The 25,629-nt window shown below is 29.7% G+C and overlaps 1 protein-coding gene across 6 annotated transcripts in view; it reads left to right on the forward strand.

The window, feature by feature from the left end:
• Positions 1–1,069: 1,069 nt before the first annotated feature.
• Positions 1,070–25,629, forward strand: part of LOC121590287 (methyl-CpG-binding domain protein 6-like) — a 36,959-nt gene continuing 12,399 nt past the window's right edge. The window contains exons 1-2 of one of the 6 annotated variants that reach the window (XM_041909849.1): positions 1,070–1,283; positions 2,989–3,768. In XM_041909849.1, the coding sequence (XP_041765783.1) occupies positions 3,056–3,768 (713 nt within the window). In that variant the 5' untranslated portion in view covers positions 1,070–1,283; positions 2,989–3,055. The other 5 variants (XM_041909805.1, XM_041909813.1, XM_041909841.1 and 2 more) reach the window with 5 other exon arrangements.

A 25,629-nucleotide genomic window follows, 5' to 3' on the forward strand; every position in this document is an offset into this window, starting at 1 on the left:
CTATTTTTAAATCCTTAATATTCATAAATTACAAGAAATGTATCACAATTTGCAGTACAATCACAATCACTTCCCTCAAAATCCCTTCTTCAAAGAACTAATCTCACTTGTGCAGCAGCAATGAGATGATTGACGGCGTCAGACTTTGACAATTTGACAAGAGCCACCTTGTACCGATGTCATGCATTAAAAAGCTATAAAGTTCCACCAAGTTCGGTACCCACTCTTAACAAGCCTTCAAGTTCCATCATGAACCCTATACATAGTGCTAATCAGCTGCAAAGTTCCAAAAAGTACCATGTGCCTGTTAAAATGCTCCATAGTTCCGCAAAGTACCGTCTATCTCTTAATCAGCCACAAAGTACGACATCGGAACGATTTTTCGTTAAACAGCGCCAAATCAGCTATAAAGTACGAGCTGGCTATTTGTGATATAGCCTTCTAACTTTCCGAGCAAAAATCTATATGAACCCAAATAGCCACAATTGCAATGTGTTTTGACAAGCTTCATCTAATCGTGACCTATCCCAAACAGCCAGAATTTGCTTAAGCAGCTCATATTGGCACGCTAAAGATCGCTGCTCTAATTCGCCTTTTGCAGTAGATAAACAGCATCAAAGTTCCAGGTGGTCCTTCTAAATAGCGCCTAAGCAGCTTCCTTATGCTACGGTACCGGGGATTATTTTTCTTTGTGTTTTATTTTCAAGCTACCGTCATCGATGAAATAAACAAAAAGATTTGTTTCGTTTGAGCACATGTGTATATTTTTAAATCCTTAATATTCATGAATTATACAAAATGTCACACAATTTACTGTACAATCACAATCACTACACTCAATATTCATTCTTCAATTAACGAATCGAACTTGTGCAGCAGCAATGAGATTATTGACGGCGTCAGTCTCAGGGTATACCTATAGGCACATCAAAAATTTCTCAATGACGAAAGAATTACCGTTTGAACGTCATGAAACGATTTCTTCGGCTGCTAAAACTCATTCATATAAAAAATCGGTAGGAATACAAATAAATCGGTATTTCTGGTCACTCTGCGTGCCCCAGCCAAGCGATCCCGTTTAACCGGGCCAACTCCATCATCCAGCAGCAGCAGCAACAGCAACAGCAGCAGCAACAACAACAACAACAACAACAGTAACACCAGCATCAGCCTGCCGCGAGTGGGGGCACCCAAAACACGGGTACGGTAAAAGCTACAATGTTTTCGCAACAAGCTCGTGCTCCTGTCTAACTTGTTTCTTCGCCAGTTGCGGCCAAGCCCAGGCAAGTGATTCTGTGCTGAGCGTAGTGATTTGCAAAACATGTAACAACAACAAACGCTCACCTCACGGGAAGGGGAACGCTTTCCCCCGGGTGGTAGGAGGGGAAGGGAAGAGAGAGAGAGAGCGGGATAAGAGCCCAAGGATTGCGGATCTGGGTTGTGCAAACAGTGCACTCCTCGCGTAGTGTAAATAAGCACGGCCGGAAGCGTGCAGCGCTGGTCCCAAAAGCACAGCGACCAAAACAGGTGGTGCCTGGCGAAAGGGGTTTTTTCCCCCGTGGCGCAATTCCGAGATGCAGCTGGAAGCTCCCGCCTGGCACCTCTCTTTGTGTGATGAAGGAAACAAAGCGCCACCAGCACCACCGCATACCAGAGCGCACGAACTACCTGCGGAGAGTAGTAGGGCTCTCGAGGCAGCAAGGAGGAGGGAGCAATACACCAGAAAGTGGCGGCCAAACACACACACACACAAACACACAGCAAGAGTGATATTGGAAGAAAAAAAAAACATACTATTCCGCGTTTGATTCAACCCTTATCCCACCGTCCGAACTGTGAAAAGGTGGAGTGCGGATCGGAAAACGGTGGGAAAGGGGGGGGGGGGGGTCCGAAGTGAGGTGTGGTGTTTGTGTATGAAAAAAAAGTTGTTCAATTGTGCTCTTTAAATCAGTGAAAACAACACCTACATACACACATACACGCAAACATTTAGCAATGGTCCACCCACAACACAACAATTGCCCCGTGCGTGCGTGCGTGTGGTTTTGCTGTGTGTGTGTGTGTGTGTGCCTTTATCTCTGTCTCTAACGCCCTCTCCTCTTTGGTTCTGTTGGTGGTGTTGCTTCACTGTGCAACATATGCAAAAACCAACAAGACCATAATCGGTGTCAAACGCATATGTTCCACCTCCTTTTAACGGGAGATTCCTCTCATGTCGGATTATGTCATAGTTGCCAACATTCTAAGCTTCCCCAACCACCCCCACCCACCTCTGCGCTAAAATTAAACCACACAAACCCAATCTTAGCCATACACACACACACACACACACACATACAGGTGGTTCCAATAATGCATTTCCAAAACATACACTGGAAATAGTGAATTCCATGGTGGTCGTTTTCTCTTTAACGATAGAAGATTTTCCTATCCAAAACAATCTCTTTGTTTTCCTTCCTCTGTGTAAGTGTGTGAGTGTTCTTGGGGTTTCTTGTCCTTTTTTGGCTCTCAAAAAAAAAGCTACGGAACTTGTGTTATAATAATACATTCGGGAGTTGTGCAGATGAAACATGTGATTGTGCGTGTGTGTGTGTGTATGTGTGTGTGCAATGCCCATTAGAAAGGAGGATAGAAAACCTTTCACCTTGCCACGCTTGCGAGGGTCGGGGAGCGAAACGGGAGTAGCCGCAATGTAGGACACGGTGATTTAAATTGTTGTTTTTTTACGTTCCCCCCCCCCCCCCTCGCTAACTGCCAACGAGTCAACTCCCTCCGCCTCCCCTGCACCATCAACTGTATCAACAAGCAGGCTTAACACGCTGCACATCGCATCTATCAGCCGCTACACTCAACCCGAACATTGCACTATGCGATCGACGATTAGCTTTTCGATGGCTCGATGGCGTCCAATCCGTTTTGGCGTTATATTTTTCCTGCAATTATGAAACTCTAATTGTCTTTTTTTTTTTAATTATTATTCATTTGTAGATTCACCCATCGCCTCCCCCCCGCCTCAGGTGGAGCAGGGTGGGGCAAACGGAAAAGCGCGGCCCCGATGGCCGCAGCCCGGCCAGACAATGGCAGCAAGCAGAGCGACACCGCCCCGATCCAGCCGATGCAGCGGCCGAAGCCGCCCCAACAACATCACCCAGCAGCAGCAGCACCACCACCACCGTCGTCGCCATCTTCGGCTGTGAATCGATATCCCACGATCTTGCTGAACGCGCGCAAACAGGCACCACGACCGGCCGTGCCGCACGTGGTACGCCGGCTGGCCCCGGCCGTACCACGCCGGGGCCAGCTGCCCAGCAGTGCCAGCCCGATGCTGATTACGGCCGACAGCTTGCGGCGCACGGTGTACGCTACCCTGCCATCGGTTTCGTACCACAGCGCCGGGCCCGGTAACGGGCTGACCACGAGCACGATCGTTAGCTTTGCGGGCAAGCAGCAGCCGCAGCAGCCACAACCAGCCACAAACGAGCTGGTCTCGGTGGTACGGCCAACATTGCCACCGCCGCCGGCCACCATCTACAAGCTGGTCAGTGCTTCGGCCGCAACCACCGGCCGGAAGCGGATGCCCCAGATAGCGCCGAAACCACCGCCCCTGCCGCCGGCCAGTCAGGCCGACCCAGCTCCGAAGGGTGAGCAAAGGCCGCCGACGGTGGCAACGGTGCGGCAGCGGCGACCGGCCCCGAAAGCGACACCACCGTACAATAATGCACCCGGCTGGCGGCGTATTCTGCGCAACAAGGTGATCGTTTATATAAGGTAAGTTGGGGCAGCGCGCTTGTAAATAGCCGGCGTTTGGACGAGAATTGTGTTTCGAAAAAAGCTCTTTTATTGAAGTAGATCTTAAACGTTCTTTTTTTTATTTGAAACAATGGCATTTTTAAGATTTTTTTGACAATTGGGGCATTTGAAAATTCGCGACGTAACAAGGAGTATTCTGCTAAAAGAAACAAACAAATTTAAATGCCATCAGACTAAATGGTTGAATATAAAAGCAACGAAAATGTTTCTAGTTACTAGATTACCTAAAAATTATTCAATACTCAAAATACTATTAATCAAAGTAGGCGTTGAAAGCAACAAAAAGTTTGGTTACTAGATCAGCTCCTAAAACTTATTTAATAATCACAATGCTTTTAATTAAAGCAGGCGTTGAAAGCAAAAAAATGTTTGGTCACTAGATCAGGTCTTAAAAATTATAAAATAATTAAAATGCTTTTAATCAAAGTAGGCGTTGAACGCATAAAAAGTTTGGTTACTAGATCAGATCTTAAAAATTATAAAATAACCAAAATGCTTTTAATCAAAGTAGGCGATGAAAGCAAAAAAGTTTGGTTACTAGATCAGATCTTAAAAATTATAAAATAACCAAAATGCTTTCAATCAAAGTAGGCGATGAAAGCATAAAAAGTTTGGTTACTAGATCAGGTCTTAAAAATTATAAAATAAACAAAATGCTTTCAATCAAAGTAGGCGTTGAAAGCAAAAAAGTTTGGTTACTACATCAGGTCTTAAAAATTATAAAATAACCAAAATGCTTCCAATCAAAGTAGGCGTTGAAAGCATAAAAGTTTGGTTACTAGATCAGGTCTTAAAAATTATAAAATAACCAAAATGCTTTCAATCAAAGTAGGCGATGAAAGCATAAAAAGTTTGGTTACTAGATCAGGTCTTAAAAATTATAAAATAAACATAATGCTTTCAATCAAAGTAGGCGATGAAAGCAAAAAAGTTTGGTTACTAGATCAGGTCTTAAAAATTATAAAATAAACAAAATGCTTTTAATCAAAGTAGGCGTTGAAAGCAAAACAAGTTTATTACTAGATCAGGTCTTAAAAATTATAATATAATTAAAATGCTTTCAATCAAAGTAGGCGTTGAAAGCATAAAAAGTTTGGTTACTAGATCAGGTCTTAAAAATTATAAAATAATTAAAATGCTTTTAATCAAAGTAGGCGTTGAAAGCAACAAAGTTTGTTTACTAGATCAGATCTTAAAAATTATAAAATAAACAAAATGTGTATAATTAAAGTAGGCGTTTAAAGCAAAAAAGTTTGGTTACTAGATCAGGTCTAAAAAATTATAAAATAACCAAACTGCTTTTAATCAAAGTAGGCGATGAAAGCAAAAAAGTTTGGTTACTAGATCAGATCTTAAAATTATAAAATTAACAAAATGTGTATAATTAAAGTAGGCGTTTAAAGCAAAAAAGTTTGGTTACTAGATCAGGTCTTAAAAATTATAAAATAACCAAAATGCTTTTAATCAAAGTAGGCGTTGAAAGCAAAACAAGTTTATTACTAGATCAGGTCTTAAAAATTATAAAATAATTAAAATGCTTTCAATCAAAGTAGGCGTTGAAAGCATAAAAAGTTTGGTTACTAGATCAGGTCTTAAAAATTATAAAATAATTAAAATGCTTTTAATCAAAGTAGGCGTTGGAAGCAAAAAAGTTTGTTTACTAGATCAGATCTTAAAAATTATAAAATAAACAAAATGTGTATAATTAAAGTAGGCGTTTAAAGCAAAAAAGTTTGGTTACTAGATCAGGTCTAAAAAATTATAAAATAAACAAAATCCTTCCAATCAAAGTAGGCGTTGAAAGCAAAAAAGTTTGGTTACTGGATCAGGTCTTAAAAATTATAAAATAACCAAAATGCTTTCAATCAAAGTAGGCGATGAAAGCAAAACAAGTTTGGTTACTAGATCAGGTCTTAAAAATTATAAAATAACCAAAATGCTTTTAATCAAAGTAGGCGTTGAACGCATAAAAAGTTTGGTTACTAGATCAGGTCTTAAAAATTATAAAATTAACAAAATGTGTATAATCAAAGTAGGCGTTTAAAGCAAAAAAGTTTGGTTACTAGATCAGATCTTAAAAATTATAAAATAACCAAAATGCTTTTAATCAAAGTAGGCGTTGAAAGCAAAACAAGTTTATTACTAGATCAGGTCTTAAAAATTATAATTTAATTAAAATGCTTTCAATCAAAGTAGGCGTTGAAAGCATAAAAAGTTTGTTTACTAGATCAGATCTTAAAAATTATAAAATAAACAAAATGTGTATAATTAAAGTAGGCGTTTAAAGCAAAAAAGTTTGGTTACTAGATCAGGTCTTAAAAATTATAAAATAATTAAAATGCTTTTAATCAAAGTAGGCGTTGAAAGCAAAAAAGTTTGGTTACTAGATCAGGTCTTAAAAATTATAAAATAACCAAAATGCTTTCAATCAAAGTAGGCGATGAAAGCAAAACAAGTTTATTACTAGATCAGGTCTTAAACATTATAAAATAAACAAAATGCTTTCAATCAAAGTAGGCGATGAAAGCAAAAAAGTTTGGTTACTAGATCAGGTCTTAAAAATTATAAAATAACCAAAATTCTTTTAATCAAAGTAGGCGTTGAAAGCAAAAAAGTTTGGTTACTAGATCAGGTCTTAAACATTATAAAATAACCAAAATGCTTTCAATCAAAGTAGGCGATGAAAGCAAAAAAAGTTTGGTTACTAGATCAGGTCTTAAAAATTATAAAATAAACAAAATGCTTTCAATCAAAGTAGGGTTGAAAGCAAAATTAGTTAATTACTAGATCAGGTCTTAAAAATTATAAAATAACCAAAATGCATTTAATCAAAGTAGGCGTTGAAAGCATAAAAAGTTTGGTTACTAGATCAGATCTTAAAAATTATAAAATAACCAAAATGCTTTTAATCAAGGTAGGCGATGAAAGCAAAAAAGTTTGGTTACTAGATCAGATCTTAAAAATTATAAAATTAACAAAATGTGTATAATTAAAGTAGGCGTTTAAAGCAAAAAAGTTTGGTTACTAGATCAGATCTTAAAAATTATAAAATAACCAAAATGGTTTTAATCAAAGTAGGCGTTGAAAGCAAAACAAGTTTATTACTAGATCAGGTCTTAAAAATTATAAAATAATTAAAATGCTTTCAATCAAAGTAGGCGTTGAAAGCATAAAAAGTTTGGTTACTAGATCAGGTCTTAAAAATTATAATATAATTAAAATGCTTTTAATCAAAGTAGGCGTTGGAAGCAAAAAAGTTTGTTTACTAGATCAGATCTTAAAAATTATAAAATAAACAAAATGTGTATAATTAAAGTAGGCGTTTAAAGCAAAAAAGTTTGGTTACTAGATCAGGTCTAAAAAATTATAAAATAAACAAAATCCTTCCAATCAAAGTAGGCGTTGAAAGCAAAAAAGTTTGGTTACTGGATCAGGTCTTAAAAATTATAAAATAACCAAAATGCTTTCAATCAAAGTAGGCGATGAAAGCAAAACAAGTTTGGTTACTAGATCAGGTCTTAAAAATTATAAATAACCAAAATGCTTTTAATCAAAGTAGGCGTTGAAAGCATAAAAAGTTTGGTTACTAGATCAGGTCTTAAAAATTATAAAATTAACAAAATGTGTATAATTAAAGTAGGCGTTTAAAGCAAAAAAGTTTGGTTACTAGATCAGATCTTAAAAATTATAAAATAACCAAAATGCTTTTAATCAAAGTAGGCGTTGAAAGCAAAACAAGTTTATTACTAGATCAGGTCTTAAAAATTATAATATAATTAAAATGCTTTCAATCAAAGTAGGCGTTGAAAGCATAAAAAGTTTGTTTACTAGATCAGATCTTAAAAATTATAAAATAAACAAAATGTGTATAATTAAAGTAGGCGTTTAAAACAAAAAAGTTTGGTTACTAGATCAGGTCTTAAAAATTATAAAATAAACAAAATCCTATTAATCAAAGTAGGCGATGAAAGCAGAAAAGTTTGGTTACTGGATCAGGTCTTAAAAATTATAAAATAACCAAAATGCTTTTAATCAAAGTAGGCGATGAAAGCAAAACAAGGTTGGTTACTAGATCAGGTTTTAAAAATTATAAAATAACCAAAATGCTTTCAATCAAAGTAGGCGATGAAAGCAAAAAAAGTTTGGTTACTAGATCAGGTCTTAAAAATTATAAAATAACCAAAATGCTTTCAATCAAAGTAGGCGATGAAAGCAAAACAAGTTTGGTTACTAGATCAGGTCTTAAAAATTATAAAATAACCAAAATGCTTTTAATCAAAGTAGGCGTTGAAAGCATAAAAAGTTTGGTTACTAGATCAGGTCTTAAAAATTATAAAATTAACAAAATGTGTATAATTAAAGTAGGCGTTTAAAGCAAAAAAGTTTGGTTACTAGATCAGATCTTAAAAATTATAAAATAACCAAAATGCTTTTAATCAAAGTAGGCGTTGAAAGCAAAACAAGTTTATTACTAGATCTGGTCTTAAAAATTATAATATAATTAAAATGCTTTCAATCAAAATAGGCGTTGAAAGCATAAAAAGTTTGGTTACTAGATCAGGTCTTAAAAATTATAAATAATTAAAATGCTTTTAATCAAAGTAGGCGTTGAAAGCAAAAAAGTTTGGTTACTAGATCAGGTCTTAAAAATTATAATATAATTAAAATGCTTTCAATCAAAGTAGGCGATGAAAGCAAAACAAGTTTATTACTAGATCAGGTCTTAAACATTATAAAATAAACAAAATGCTTTCAATCAAAGTAGGCGATGAAAGCAAAACAAGTTTGGTTACTAGATCAGGTCTTAAAAATTATAAAATAACCAAAATTCTTTTAATCAAAGTAGGCGTTGAAAGCAAAAAAGTTTGGTTACTAGATCAGGTCTTAAAAATTATAAAATAACCAAAATGCTTTCAATCAAAGTAGGCGATGAAAGCAAAAAAAGTTTGGTTACTAGATCAGGTCTTAAAAATTATAAAATAACCAAAATGCTTTCAATCAAAGTAGGCGTTGAAAGCATAAAAAGTTTGGTTACTAGATCAGGTCTTAAAAATTATAAAATAAACAAAATGCTTTCAATCAAAGTAGGGTTGAAAGCATAAAAAGTTTGGTTACTAGATCAGGTCTTACAAATTATAAAATAACCAAAATGCATTTCATCAAAGTAGGCGTTGAAAGCATAAAAAGTTTGGTTACTAGATCAGATCTTAAAAATTATAAAATAACCAAAATGCTTTTAATCAAAGTAGGCGTTGAAAGCAAAACAAGTTTATTACTAGATCAGGTCTTAAAAATTATAATATAATTAAAATGCTTTCAATCAAAGTAGGCGTTGAAAGCATAAAAAGTTTGTTTACTAAATCAGATCTTAAAAATTATAAAATAAACAAAATGTGTATAATTAAAGTAGGCGTTTAAAACAAAAAGTTTGGTTACTAGATCAGGTCTTAAAAATTATAAAATAACCAAAATGCTTTTAATCAAAGTAGGCGATGAAAGCAAAACAAGTTTGGTTACTAGATCAGGTCTTAAAAATTATAAAATAATTAAAATGCTTTTAATCAAAGTAGGCGATGAAAGCAAAAAAGTTTGGTTACTGGATCAGGTCTTAAAAATTATAAAATAACCAAAATGCTTTCAATCAAAGTAGGCGATGAAAGCAAAACAGTGTGGTTACTAGATCAGGTCTTAAAAATTATAAAATAACCAAAATGCTTTTAATCAAAATAGGCGTTGAAAGCATAAAAAGTTTGGTTACTAGATCAGGTCTTAAAAATTATAAAATTAACAAAATGTGTATAATTAAAGTAGGCGTTTAAAGCAAAAAAGTTTGGTTACTAGATCAGATCTTAAAAATTATAAAATAACCAAAATGCTTTTAATCAAAGTAGGCGTTGAAAGCAAAACAAGTTTATTACTAGATCAGGTCTTAAAAATTATAATATAATTAAAATGCTTTCAATCAAAATAGGCGTTGAAAGCATAAAAAGTTTGGTTACTAGATCAGGTCTTAAAAATTATAAAATAATTAAAATGCTTTTAATCAAAGTAGGCGTTGAAAGCAAAAAAGTTTGGTTACTAGATCAGGTCTTAAAAATTATAATATAATTAAAATGCTTTCAATCAAAGTAGGCGATGAAAGCAAAACAAGTTTATTACTAGATCAGGTCTTAAACATTATAAAATAAACAAAATGCTTTCAATCAAAGTAGGCGATGAAAGCAAAACAAGTTTGGTTACTAGATCAGGTCTTAAAAATTATAAAATAACCAAAATTCTTTTAATCAAAGTAGGCGTTGAAAGCAAAAAAGTTTGGTTACTAGATCAGGTCTTAAAAATTATAAAATAACCAAAATGCTTTCAATCAAAGTAGGCGATGAAAGCAAAAAAAGTTTGGTTACTAGATCAGGTCTTAAAAATTATAAAATAACCAAAATGCTTTCAATCAAAGTAGGCGTTGAAAGCATAAAAAGTTTGGTTACTAGATCAGGTCTTAAAAATTATAAAATAAACAAAATGCTTTCAATCAAAGTAGGGTTGAAAGCATAAAAAGTTTGGTTACTAGATCAGGTCTTACAAATTATAAAATAACCAAAATGCATTTAATCAAAGTAGGCGTTGAAAGCATAAAAAGTTTGGTTACTAGATCAGATCTTAAAAATTATAAAATAACCAAAATGCTTTTAATCAAAGTAGGCGATGAAAGCAAAAAAGTTTGGTTACTAGATCAGATCTTAAAAATTATAAAATTAACAAAATGTGTATAATTAAAGTAGGCGTTTAAAGCAAAAAAGTTTGGTTACTAGATCAGATCTTAAAAATTATAAAATAACCAAAATGCTTTTAATCAAAGTAGGCGTTGAAAGCAAAACAAGTTTATTACTAGATCAGGTCTTAAAAATTATAAAATAATTAAAATGCTTTCAATCAAAGTAGGCGTTGAAAGCATAAAAAGTTTGGTTACTAGATCAGGTCTTAAAAATTATAAAATAATTAAAATGCTTTTAATCAAAGTAGGCGTTGAAAGCAAAAAAGTTTGTTTACTAGATCAGATCTTAAAAATTATAAAATAAACAAAATGTGTATGATTAAAGTAGGCGTTTAAAGCAAAAAAGTTTGGTTACTAGATCAGGTCTAAAAAAATATAAAATAAACAAAATCCTTCCAATCAAAGTAGGCGTTGAAAGCAAAAAAGTTTGGTTACTGGATCAGGTCTTAAAAATTATAAAATAACCAAAATGCTTTCAATCAAAGTAGGCGATGAAAGCAAAACAAGTTTGGTTACTAGATCAGGTCTTAAAAATTATAAAATAATTAAAATGCTTTCAATCAAAGTAGGCGTTGAAAGCATAAAAAGTTTGTTTACTAGATCAGATCTTAAAAATTATAAAATAAACAAAATGTGTATAATTAAAGTAGGCGTTTAAACAAAAAAGTTTGGTTACTAGATCAGGTCTTAAAAATTATAAAATAAACAAAATCCTATTAATCAAAGTAGGCGATGAAAGCAAAAAAGTTTGGTTACTGGATCAGGTCTTAAAAATTATAAAATAACCAAAATGCTTTTAATCAAAGTAGGCGATGAAAGCAAAACAAGTTTGGTTACTAGATCAGGTCTTAAAAATTATAAAATAACCAAAATGCTTTTAATCAAAGTAGGCGTTGAAAGCATAAAAAGTTTGGTTACTAGATCAGGTCTTAAAAATTATAAAATTAACAAAATGTGTATAATTAAAGTAGTCGTTTAAAGCAAAAAAGTCGGTTACTAGATCAGATCTTAAAAATTATAAAATAACCAAAATGCCTTCAATCAAAGTAGGCGTTGAAAGCAAAACAAGTTTATTACTAGATCAGGTCTTAAAAATTATAATATAATTAAAATGCTTTCAATCAAAGTAGGCGTTGAAAGCATAAAAAGTTTGTTTACTAAATCAGATCTTAAAAATTATAAAATAAACAAAATGTGTATAATTAAAGTAGGCGTTTAAAACAAAAAAGTTTGGTTACTAGATCAGGTCTTAAAAATTATAAAATAACCAAAATGCTTTCAATCAAAGTAGGCGATGAAAGCAAAAAAAGTTTGGTTACTGGATCAGGTCTTAAAAATTATAAAATAACCAAAATGCTTTTAATCAAAGTAGGCGATGAAAGCAAAACAAGTTTGGTTACTAGATCAGGTCTTAAAAATTATAAAATAACCAAAATGCTTTTAATCAAAGTAGGCGTTGAAAGCATAAAAAGTTTGGTTACTAGATCAGGTCTTAAAAATTATAAAATTAACAAAATGTGTATAATCAAAGTAGGCGTTGAAAGCAAAAAGTTTGGTTACTAGATCAGATCTTAAAAATTATAAAATAACCAAAATGCTTTTAATCAAAGTAGGCGTTGAAAGCAAAACAAGTTTATTACTGGATCAGGTCTTAAAAATTATAATATAATTAAAATGCTTTCAATCAAAGTAGGCGTTGAAAGCATAAAAAGTTTGTTTACTAGATCAGATCTTAAAAATTATAAAATAAACAAAATGTGTATAATTAAAGTAGGCCTTTAAAACAAAAAAGTTTGGTTACTAGATCAGGTCTTAAAAATTATAAAATAACCAAAATGCTTTCAATCAAAGAAGGCGTTGAAAGCAAAACAAGTTTGGTTACTAGATCAGGTCTTAAAAATTATAAAATAATTAAAATGCTTTTAATCAAAGTAGGCGTTGAAAGCAAAAAAGTTTGGTTACTAGATCAGATCTTAAAAATTATAAAATAACCAAAATGCTTTTAATCAAAGTAGGCGATGAAAGCAAAAAAGTTTGGTTACTAGATCAGATCTTAAAAATTATAATATAATTAAAATGCTTTCAATCAAAGTAGGCGTTGAAAGCATAAAAAGTTTGGTTACTAGATCAGGTCTTAAAAATTATAAAATAATTAAAATGCTTTTAATCAAAGTAGGCGTTGAAAGCAAAACAAGTTTATTACTGGATCAGGTCTTAAAATTATAAAATAACCAAAATGCTTTCAATCAAAGTAGGCGATGAAAGCAAAACAAGTTTGGTTACTAGATCAGGTCTTAAAAATTATAAAATAACCAAAATGCTTTTAATCAAAGTAGGCGTTGAAAGCATAAAAAGTTTGGTTACTAGATCAGGTCTTAAAAATTATAAAATTAACAAAATGTGTATAATTAAAGTAGGCGTTTAAAGCAAAAAAGTTTGGTTACTAGATCAGATCTTAAAAATTATAAAATAACCAAAATGCTTTTAATCAAAGTAGGCGTTGAAAGCAAAACAAGTTTATTACTAGATCAGGTCTTAAAAATTATAATATAATTAAAATGCTTTCAATCAAAGTAGGCGTTGAAAGCATAAAAAGTTTGTTTACTAGATCAGATCTTAAAAATTTTAAAATAAACAAAATGTGTATAATTAAAGTAGGCGTTTAAAACAAAAAAGTTTGGTTACTAGATCAGGTCTTAAAAATTATAAAATAAACAAAATCCTATTAATCAAAGTAGGCGATGAAAGCAAAAAAGTTTGGTTACTGGATCAGGTCTTAAAAATTATAAAATAACCAAAATGCTTTTAATCAAAGTAGGCGATGAAAGCAAAAAAGTTTGGTTACTAGATCAGGTCTTAAAAATTATAAAATAACCAAAATGCTTTTAATCAAAGTAGGCGTTGAAAGCATAAAAAGTTTGGTTACTAGATCAGGTCTTAAAAATTATAAAATTAACAAAATGTGTATAATTAAAGTAGTCGTTTAAAGCAAAAAAGTCGGTTACTAGATCAGATCTTAAAAATTATAAAATAACCAAAATGCCTTTAATCAAAGTAGGCGTTGAAAGCAAAACAAGTTTATTACTAGATCAGGTCTTAAAAATTATAATATAATTAAAATGCTTTCAATCAAAGTAGGCGTTGAAAGCATAAAAAGTTTGTTTACTAAATCAGATCTTAAAAATTATAAAATAAACAAAATGTGTATAATTAAAGTAGGCGTTTAAAACAAAAAAGTTTGGTTACTAGATCAGGTCTTAAAAATTATAAAATAAACAAAATCCTTTTAATCAAAGTAGGCGATGAAAGCAAAAAAGTTTGGTTACTGGATCAGGTCTTAAAAATTATAAAATAACCAAAATGCTTTTAATCAAAGTAGGCGTTGAAAGCATAAAAAGTTTGGTTACTAGATCAGGTCTTAAAAATTATAAAATTAACAAAATGTGTATAATCAAAGTAGGCGTTTAAAGCAAAAAAGTTTGGTTACTAGATCAGATCTTAAAAATTATAAAATAACCAAAATGCTTTTAATCAAAGTTGGCGTTGAAAGCAAAACAAGTTTATTACTGGATCAGGTCTTAAAAATTATAATATAATTAAAATGCTTTCAATCAAAGTAGGCGTTGAAAGCATAAAAAGTTTGTTTACTAGATCAGATCTTAAAAATTATAAAATAAACAAAATGTGTATAATTAAAGTAGGCGTTTAAAACAAAAAAGTTTGGTTACTAGATCAGGTCTTAAAAATTATAAAATAAACAAAATCCTTTTAATCAAAGTAGGCGATGAAAGCAAAACAAGTTTATTACTAGATAAGGTCTTAAAAATTATAATAAAATTAAAATGCTTTCAATCAAAGTAGGCGTTGAAAGCAAAAAAGTTTGGTTACTAGATCAGATCTTAAAAATTATAAAATAACCAAAATGCTTTCATTCAAAGTAGGCGATGAAAGCATAAAAAGTTTGGTTACTAGATCAGGTCTTAAAAATTATAAAATAACCAAAATGCTTTCAATCAAAGAAGGCGTTGAAAGCAAAACAAGTTTGGTTACTAGATCAGGTCTTAAAAATTATAAAATAATTAAAATGCTTTTAATCAAAGTAGGCGTTGAAAGCAAAAAAGTTTGGTTACTAGATCAGATCTTAAAAATTATAAAATAACCAAAATGCTTTTAATCAAAGTAGGCGTTGAAAGCAAAACAAGTTTATTACTAGATAAGGTCTTAAAAATTATAATATAATTAAAATGCTTTCAATCAAAGTAGGCGTTGAAAGCAAAAAAGTTTGGTTACTAGATCAGATCTTAAAAATTATAAAATAACCAAAATGCTTTCAATCAAAGTAGGCGATGAAAGCATAAAAAGTTTGGTTACTAGATCAGGTCTTAAAAATTATAAAATAACCAAAATGCTTTCAATCAAAGAAGGCGTTGAAAGCAAAACAAGTTTGGTTACTAGATCAGGTCTTAAAAATTATAAAATAATTAAAATGCTTTTAATTAAAGTAGGTGTTGAAAGCAAAAAAGTTTGGTTACTAGATCAGATCTTAAAAATTATAAAATAACCAAAATGCTTTTAATCAAAGTAGGCGATGAAAGCAAAAAAGTTTGGTTACTAGATCAGATCTTAAAAATTGTAAAATAAACAAAATGTGTATAATTAAAGTAGGCGTTGAAAGCATAAAAAGTTTGTTTACTAGATCAGGTCTTAAAAATTATAAAATAATTAAAATGCTTTTAATCAAAGTAGGCGTTGAAAGCAAAAAAGTTTGTTTACTAGATCAGATCTTAAAAATTATACAATAAACAAAATGTGTATAATTAAAGTAGGCGTTTAAAGCAAAAAAGTTTGGCTACTAGATCAGGTCTTAACAGTTATAATATAACCAAAATGCTTTTAATCAAAGTAGGCGTTGAAAGCAAAAAAGTTTGGTTACTAGATCAGATCTTAAAAATTATAAAATAAACAAAATGTATATAATTAAAGTAGGCGTTGAACCAAAAATACTTTTGGTTACAAGATCAGGTCCTAAAACATATTCAATAATCAAAATGCTTTCAATCAAAGTAGGCGTTTAAAGCAAAAAAAGTTTGTTTACTAGATCAGGTCGTAAAAATTATAAAATAACCAAAATGCTTTTAATCAAAGTAGGCGATGAAAGCAAAAAAAGTTTGGTTACTAGATCAGATCTTAAAAATTATCAAATAACCAAAATGCTTTTCATCAAAGTAGGCGATGAAAGCAAAAAAGTTTGGTTACTAGATCAGATCTTAAAAATTATAAAATAACCAAACTGCTTTTAATCAAAGTAGGCTTAGAAAGCAAAAATATTTTGGTTACTAGATCAGGTCTTAAAAATTATAAAATAACCAAAATGCTTTCAATCAAAGTAGGCGATGAAAGCAAAAAATTTTGGTTACTAGATCAGGTCTTAAAAATTATAAAATAATTAAAATGCTTGTGATCAAAGTAGGCGTTTAAAGCAAAAAAGTTTGGTTACTAGATCAGATCTTAAAAATTATAAAATAACCAAAATGCTTTTAATCAAAGTAGGCGTTGAAAGCAAAACAAGTTTGGTTACTAGATCAGGTCCTAAAAATTATTCAATAATCAAAATGCTTTTAATCAAAGTAGGCGTTGAACGCATAAAAAGTTTGGTTACTAGATCAGGTCTTAAAAATTATAAAATAACCAAAATGCTTTCAATCAAAGTAGGCGATGAAAGCAAAAAAGTTTGGTTACTAAATCAGGTCTTAAAAATTATAAAATAAACAAAATCCTATTAATCAAAGTAGGCGATGAAAGCAGAAAAGTTTGGTTACTGGATCAGGTCTTAAAAATTATAAAATAACCAAAATGCTTTTAATCAAAGTAGGCGATGAAAGCAAAAAAGTTTGGTTACTAGATCAGGTTTTAAAAATTATAAAATAACCAAAATGCTTTCAATCAAAGTAGGCGATGAAAGCAAAACAAGTTTGGTTACTAGATCAGGTCTTAAAAATTATAAAATAACCAAAATGCTTTTAATCAAAGTAGGCGTTGAAAGCATAAAAAGTTTGGTTACTAGATCAGGTCTTAAAAATTATAAAATTAACAAAATGTGTATAATTAATGTAGGCGTTTAAAGCAAAAAAGTTTGGTTACTAGATCAGATCTTAAAAATTATAAAATAACCAAAATGCTTTTAATCAAAGTAGGCGTTGAAAGCAAAACAAGTTTATTACTAGATCAGGTCTTAAAAATTATAATATAATTAAAATGCTTTCAATCAAAGTAGGCGTTGAAAGCATAAAAAGTTTGTTTACTAAATCAGATCTTAAAAATTATAAAATAAACAAAATGTGTATAATTAAAGTAGCCGTTTAAAACAAAAAAGTTTGGTTACTAGATCAGGTCTTAAAAATTATAAAATAAACAAAATCCTATTAATCAAAGTAGGCGATGAAAGCAAAAAAGTTTGGTTACTAGATCAGGTCTAAAAAAATATAAAATAAACAAAATCCTTTTAATCAAAGTAGGCGATGAAAGCAAAAAAGTTTGGTTACTGGATCAGGTCTTAAAAATTATAAAATAACCAAAATGCTTTCAATCAAAGTAGGCGATGAAAGCAAAACAAGTGTGGTTACTAGATCAGGTCTTAAAAATTATAAAATAACCAAAATGCTTTTAATCAAAATAGGCGTTGAAAGCATAACAAGTTTGGTTACTAGATCAGGTCTTAAAAATTATAAAATTAACAAAATGTGTATAATTAAAGTAGGCGTTTAAAGCAAAAAAGTTTGGTTACTAGATCAGATCTTAAAAATTATAAAATAACCAAAATGCTTTTAATCAAAGTAGGCGTTGAAAGCAAAACAAGTTTATTACTAGATCAGGTCTTAAAAATTATAATATAATTAAAATGCTTTCAATCAAAATAGGCGTTGAAAGCATAAAAAGTTTGGTTACTAGATCAGGTCTTAAAAATTATAAAATAATTAAAATGCTTTTAATCAAAGTAGGCGTTGAAAGCAAAAAAGTTTGGTTACTAGATCAGGTCTTAAAAATTATAATATAATTAAAATGCTTTCAATCAAAGTAGGCGATGAAAGCAAAACAAGTTTATTACTAGATCAGGTCTTAAACATTATAAAATAAACAAAATGCTTTCAATCAAAGTAGGCGATGAAAGCAAAACAAGTTTATTACTAGATCAGGTCTTAAAAATTATAAAATAACCAAAATTCTTTTAATCAAAGTAGGCGTTGAAAGCAAAAAAGTTTGGTTACTAGATCAGGTCTTAAAAATTATAAAATAACCAAAATGCTTTCAATCAAAGTAGGCGATGAAAGCAAAAAAAGTTTGGTTACTAGATCAGGTCTTAAAAATTATAAAATAACCAAAATGCTTTCAATCAAAGTAGGCGTTGAAAGCATAAAAAGTTTGGTTACTAGATCAGGTCTTAAAAATTATAAAATAAACAAAATGCTTTCAATTAAAGTAGGGTTGAAAGCAAAATTAGTTAATTACTAGATCAGGTCTTAAAAATTATAAAATAACCAAAATGCATTTAATCAAAGTAGGCGTTGAAAGCATAAAAAGTTTGGTTACTAGATCAGATCTTAAAAATTATAAAATAACCAAAATGCTTTTAATCAAAGTAGGCGATGAAAGCAAAAAAGTTTGGTTACTAGATCAGATCTTAAAAATTATAAAATTAACAAAATGTGTATAATTAAAGTAGGCGTTTAAAGCAAAAAAGTTTGGTTACTAGATCAGATCTTAAAAATTATAAAATAACCAAAATGCTTTTAATCAAAGTAGGCGTTGAAAGCAAAACAAGTTTATTACTAGATCAGGTCTTAAAAATTATAAAAAAATTAAAATGCTTTCAATCAAAGTAGGCGTTGAAAGCATAAAAAGTTTGGTTACTAGATCAGGTCTTAAAAATTATAAAATAATTAAAATGCTTTTAATCAAAGTAGGCGTTGAAAGCAAAAAAGTTTGTTTACTAGATCAGATCTTAAAAATTATAAAATAAACAAAATGTGTATGATTAAAGTAGGCGTTTAAAGCAAAAAAGTTTGGTTACTAGATCAGGTCTAAAAAATATAAAATAAACAAAATCCTTCCAATCAAAGTAGGCGTTGAAAGCAAAAAAGTTTGGTTACTGGATCAGGTCTTAAAAATTATAAAATAACCAAAATGCTTTCAATCAAAGTAGGCGATGAAAGCAAAACAAGTTTGGTTACTAGATCAGGTCTTAAAAATTATAAAATAACCAAAATGCTTTTAATCAAAGTAGGCGTTGAACGCATAAAAAGTTTGGTTACTAGATCAGGTCTTAAAAATTATAAAATTAACAAAATGTGTATAATTAAAGTAGGCGTTTAAAGCAAAAAAGTTTGGTTACTAGATCAGATCTTAAAAATTATAAAATAACCAAAATGCTTTTAATCAAAGTAGGCGTTGAAAGCAAAACAAGTTTATTACTAGATCAGGTCTTAAAAATTATAATATAATTAAAATGCTTTCAATCAAAGTAGGCGTTGAAAGCATAAAAAGTTTGTTTACTAGATCAGATCTTAAAAATTATAAAATAAACAAAATGTGTATAATTAAAGTAGGCGTTTAAAACAAAAAAGTTTGGTTACTAGATCAGGTCTTAAAAATTATAAAATAAACAAAATCCTATTAATCAAAGTAGGCGATGAAAGCAAAAAAGTTTGGTTACTGGATCAGGTCTTAAAAATTATAAAATAACCAAAATGCTTTCAATCAAAGTAGGCGATGAAAGCAAAAAAGTTTGGTTACTAGATCAGGTCTTAAAAATTATAAAATAACCAAAATGCTTTTAATCAAAGTAGGCGTTGAAAGCATAAAAAGTTTGGTTACTAGATCAGGTCTTAAAAATTATAAAATTAACAAAATGTGTATAATTAAAGTAGGCGTTTAAAGCAAAAAAGTCGGTTACTAGATCAGATCTTAAAAATTATAAAATAACCAAAATGCCTTCAATCAAAGTAGGCGTTGAAAGCAAAACAAGTTTATTACTAGATCAGGTCTTAAAAATTATAATATAATTAAAATGCTTTCAATCAAAGTAGGCGTTGAAAGCATAAAAAGTTTGTTTACTAAATCAGATCTTAAAAATTATAAAATAAACAAAATGTGTATAATTAAAGTAGGCGTTTAAAACAAAAAAGTTTGGTTACTAGATCAGGTCTTAAAAATTATAAAATAAACAAAATCCTATTAATCAAAGTAGGCGATGAAAGCAAAAAAGTTTGGTTACTGGATCAGGTCTTAAAAATTATAAAATAACCAAAATGCTTTTAATCAAAGTAGGCGATGAAAGCAAAACAAGTTTGGTTACTAGATCAGGTCTTAAAAATTATAAAATAACCAAAATGCTTTTAATCAAAGTAGGCGTTGAAAGCATAAAAAGTTTGGTTACTAGATCAGGTCTTAAAAATTATAAAATTAACAAAATGTGTATAATCAAAGTAGGCGTTTAAAGCAAAATAGTTTGGTTACTAGATCAGATCTTAAAAATTATAAAATAACCAAAATGCTTTTAATCAAAGTAGGCGTTGAAAGCAAAACAAGTTTATTACTGGATCAGGTCTTAAAAATTATAATATAATTAAAATGCTTTCAATCAAAGTAGGCGTTGAAAGCATAAAAAGTTTGTTTACTAGATCAGATCTTAAAAATTATAAAATAAACAAAATGTGTATAATTAAAGTAGGCGTTTAAAACAAAAAGTTTGGTTACTAGATCAGGTCTTAAAAATTATAAAATAAACAAAATCCTATTAATCAAAGTAGGCGATGAAAGCAAAAAAGTTTGGTTACTGGATCAGGTCTTAAAAATTATAAAATAACCAAAATGCTTTTAATCAAAGTAGGCGATGAAAGCAAAACAAGTTTGGTTACTAGATCAGGTCTTAAAAATTATAAAATAACCAAAATGCTTTTAATCAAAGTAGGCGATGAAAGCATAAAAAGTTTGGTTACTAGATCAGGTCTTAAAAATTATAAAATAACCAAAATGCTTTCAATCAAAGAAGGCGTTGAAAGCAAAACAAGTTTGGTTACTAGATCAGGTCTTAAAAATTATAAAATAACCAAAATGCTTTTAATCAAAGTAGGCGTTGAAAGCATAAAAGTTTGGTTACTAGATCAGGTCTTAAAAATTATAAAATTAACAAAATGTGTATAATTAAAGTAGGCGTTGAAAGCATAAAAAGTTTGTTTACTAGATCAGATCTTAAAAATTATACAATAACCAAAATGCTTTTAATCAAAGTAGGCGTTGAAAGCAAAACAAGTTTATTACTAGATCAGGTCTTAAAAATTATAATATAATTAAAATGCTTTCAATCAAAGTAGGCGTTGAAAGCATAAAAAGTTTGTTTACTAAATCAGATCTTAAAAATTATAAAATAAACAAAATGTGTATAATTAAAGTAGGCGTTTAAAACAAAAAAGTTTGGTTACTAGATCAGGTCTTAAAAATTATAAAATAAACAAAATCCTTTAATCAAAGTAGGCGATGAAAGCAAAAAAGTTTGGTTACTGGATCAGGTCTTAAAAATTATAAAATAACCAAAATGCTTTTAATCAAAGTAGGCGATGAAAGCAAAACAAGTTTGGTTACTAGATCAGGTCTTAAAAATTATAAAATAACCAAAATGCTTTTAATCAAAGTAGGCGTTGAAAGCATAAAAGTTTGGTTACTAGATCAGGTCTTAAAAATTATAAAATTAACAAAATGTGTATAATCAAAGTAGGCGTTTAAAGCAAAAAGTTTGGTTACTAGATCAGATCTTAAAAATTATAAAATAACCAAAATGCTTTTAATCAAAGTAGGCGTTGAAAGCAAAACAAGTTTATTACTGGATCAGGTCTTAAAAATTATAATATAATTAAAATGCTTTCAATCAAAGTAGGCGTTGAAAGCATAAAAAGTTTGTTTACTAGATCAGATCTTAAAAATTTAAAATAAACAAAATGTGTATAATTAAAGTAGGCGTTTAAAACAAAAAAGTTTGGTTACTAGATCAGGTCTTAAAAATTATAAAATAAACAAAATCCTTTTAATCAAAGTAGGCGATGAAAGCAAAACAAGTTTATTACTAGATAAGGTCTTAAAATTATAATATAATTAAAATGCTTTCAATCAAAGTAGGCGTTGAAAGCAAAAAAGTTTGGTTACTAGATCAGATCTTAAAAATTATAAAATAACCAAAATGCTTTCATTCAAAGTAGGCGATGAAAGCATAAAAAGTTTGGTTACTAGATCAGGTCTTAAAAATTATAAAATAACCAAAATGCTTTCAATCAAAGAAGGCGTTGAAAGCAAAACAAGTTTGGTTACTAGATCAGGTCTTAAAAATTATAAAATAATTAAAATGCTTTTAATCAAAGTAGGCGTTGAAAGCAAAAAAGTTTGGTTACTAGATCAGATCTTAAAAATTATAAAATAACCAAAATGCTTTTAATCAAAGTAGGCGTTGAAAGCAAAACAAGTTTATTACTAGATAAGGTCTTAAAAATATAATATAATTAAAATGCTTTCAATCAAAGTAGGCGTTGAAAGCAAAAAAGTTTGGTTACTAGATCAGATCTTAAAAATTATAAAATAACCAAAATGCTTTCAATCAAAGTAGGCGATGAAAGCATAAAAAGTTTGGTTACTAGATCAGATCTTAAAAATTATAAAATAACCAAAATGCTTTCAATCAAAGAAGGCGTTGAAAGCAAAACAAGTTTGGTTACTAGATCAGGTCTTAAAAATTATAAAATAATTAAAATGCTTTTAATTAAAGTAGGCGTTGAAAGCAAAAAAGTTTGGTTACTAGATCAGATCTTAAAAATTATAAAATAACCAAAATGCTTTTAATCAAAGTAGGCGATGAAAGCAAAAAGTTTGGTTACTAGATCAGATCTTAAAAATTGTAAAATAAACAAAATGTGTATAATTAAAGTAGGCGTTGAAAGCATAAAAAGTTTGTTTACTAGATCAGGTCTTAAAAATTATAAAATAATTAAAATGCTTTTAATCAAAGTAGGCGTTGAAAGCAAAAAAGTTTGTTTACTAGATCAGATCTTAAAAATTATACAATAAACAAAATCCTTTCAATCAAAGTAGGCGTTGAAAGCAAAAAAGTTTGGTTACTAGATCAGGTCCTAAAAATTATTCAATAAACAAAATGCTTTTAACCAAAGTAGGCGTTGAAAGCAAAATAGTTTGGTTACTAGATCAGGTCTTAAAAATTATAAAATAACCAAAATGCTTTTAATCAAAGTAGGCGATGAAAGCATAAAAAGTTTGGTTACTAGATCAGGTCTTAAAAATTATAAAATAACCAAAATGTTTTCAATCAAAGTAGGCGTTGAAAGCAAAAAAGTTTGGTTACTAGATCAGGTCTTAAAAATTATAAAATAATTTAAATGCTTTTAATCAAAGTAGGCGTTGAAAGCATAAAAAGTTTGGTTACTAGATCAGGTCTTTAAAATTATAAAATAAACAAAATCCTTTGAATCAAAGTAGGCGATGAAAGCAAAAAAGTTTGGTTACAAGATCAGATCTTAAAAATTATAAAATATCGAAAATGCTTTTAAACAAAGTAGGCGTTGAAAGCAAAATAGTTTGGTTACTAGATCAGGTCTTAAAAATTATAAAATAACCAAAATGCTTTTAATCAAAGTAGGCGATGAAAGCATAAAAAGTTTGGTTACTAGATCAGATCTTTAAAATTATAAAATAAACAAAATCCTTTCAATCAAAGTAGGCGTTGAAAGCAAAAAAGTTTGGTTACTAGATCAGGTCCTAAAAATTATTCAATAAACAAAATGCTTTAAATTAAAGTAGGCGTTGAAAGCAAAATAGTTTGGTTACTAGATCAGGTCTTAAAAATTATAAAATAACCAAAATGCTTTTAATCAAAGTAGGCGTTGATAGCAAAACAAGTTTGATTACTAGATCAGGTCCTAAAAATTATTCAATAATCAAAATGCTTTTAATCAAAGTAGGCGATGAAAGCAAAAAAAGTTTGGTTACTAGATCAGATCTTTAAAATTATAAAATAAACAAAATCCTTTCAATCAAAGTAGGCGTTGAACGCATAAAAAGTTTGGTTACTAGATCAGGTCTTTAAAATTATAAAATAACCAAAATGCTTTCAATCAAAGTAGGCGTTGAAAGCATAAAAAGTTTGGTTACTAGATCAGATCTTAAAAATTATAAAATAACCAAAATGCTTTTAACCAAAGTAGGCGTTGAAAGCAAAAAAGTTTGGTTACTAGATCAGGTCTTAAAAATTATAAAATATCCAAAATGCTTTTAATCAAAGTAGGCGTTGAATGCATAAAAAGTTTGGTTACTAGATCAGGTCTTAAAAATTATAAAATAACCAAAATGCTTTTAATCAAAGTAGGCGATGAAAGCAAAAAAAGTTTGGTTACTAGATCAGGTCTTAAAAATTATAAAATAATTAAAATGCTTTTAATCAAAGTAGGCGTTGAACGCATAAAAAGTTTGGTTACTAGATCAGGTCTTTAAAATTATAAAATAAACAAAATGCTTTTAATCAAAGTAGGCGATGAAATCAAAAAAAGTTTGGTTACTAGATCAGATCTTAAAAATTATAAAATAAACAAAATGTATATAATTAAAGTAGGCGTTGAACCAAAAATACTTTTGGTTACAAGATCAGGTCCTAAAACATATTCAATAATCAAAATGCTTTTAATCAAAGTAGGCGTTGAAAGCAAAAAAAGTTTGTTTACTAGATCAGGTCGTAAAAATTATAAAATATCCAAAATGCTTTTAATCAAAGTAGGCGATGAAAGCAAAAAAAGTTTGGTTACTAGATCAGATCTTAAAAATTATAAAATAACCAAAATGCTTTCAATCAAAGTAGGCGTTGAAAGCATAAAAAGTTTGGTTACTAGATCAGGTCTTAAAAATTATAAACTAATTAAAATGCTTGTGATCAAAGTAGGCGTTGAAAGCAAAAAAGTTTGGTTACTAGATCAGGTCTTAAAAATTATAAAATAACCAAAATGCTTTTAATCAAAGTAGGCGATGAAAGCAAAAAAAGTTAGGTTACTAGATCAGGTCTTAAAAATTATAAAATAACCAAAATGCTTTCAATCAAAGTAGGCGTTGAAAGCAAAAAAGTTTGGTTACTAGATCAGATCTTAAAAATTATAAAATAAACAAAATGTATATAATTAAAGTAGGCGTTGAACCAAAAATACTTTTGGTTACAAGATCAGGTCCTAAAACATATTCAATAATCAAAATGCTTTTAATCAAAGTAGGCGTTTAAAGCAAAAAAAGTTTGTTTACTAGATCAGGTCGTAAAAATTATAAAATATCCAAAATGCTTTTAATCAAAGTAGGCGATGAAAGCAAAAAAAGTTTGGTTACTAGATCAGATCTTAAAAATTATAAAATAACCAAAATGCTTTCAATCAAAGTAGGCGTTGAAAGCAAAAAAGTTTGGTTACTAGATCAGGTCTTAAAAATTATAAAATAACCAAAATGCTTTTAATCAAAGTAGGCGTTGAAAGCAAAAAAGTTTGGTTACTAGATCAGGTCTTAAAAATTATAAAATAACCAAAATGCTTTTAATCAAAGTAGGCGTTGAAAGCAAAAAAGTTTGGTTACTAGATCAGATCTTAAAAATTATAAAATAAACAAAATGTATATAATTAAAGTAGGCGTTGAACCAAAAATACTTTTGGTTACAAGATCAGGTCCTAAAACATATTCAATAATCAAAATGCTTTTAATCAAAGTAGGCGTTTAAAGCAAAAAAAGTTTGTTTACTAGATCAGGTCGTAAAAATTATAAAATATCCAAAATGCTTTTAATCAAAGTAGGCGATGAAAGCAAAAAAAGTTTGGTTACTAGATCAGATCTTAAAAATTATAAAATAACCAAAATGCTTTCAATCAAAGTAGGCGTTGAAAGCAAAAAAGTTTGGTTACTAGATCAGGTCTTAAAAATTATAAAATAACCAAAATGCTTTTAATCAAAGTAGGCGATGAAAGCAAAAA

This window comes from Anopheles merus, chromosome X, assembly GCF_017562075.2.
Source record: "Anopheles merus strain MAF chromosome X, AmerM5.1, whole genome shotgun sequence".
Taxonomy (NCBI): domain Eukaryota; kingdom Metazoa; phylum Arthropoda; class Insecta; order Diptera; family Culicidae; genus Anopheles; species Anopheles merus.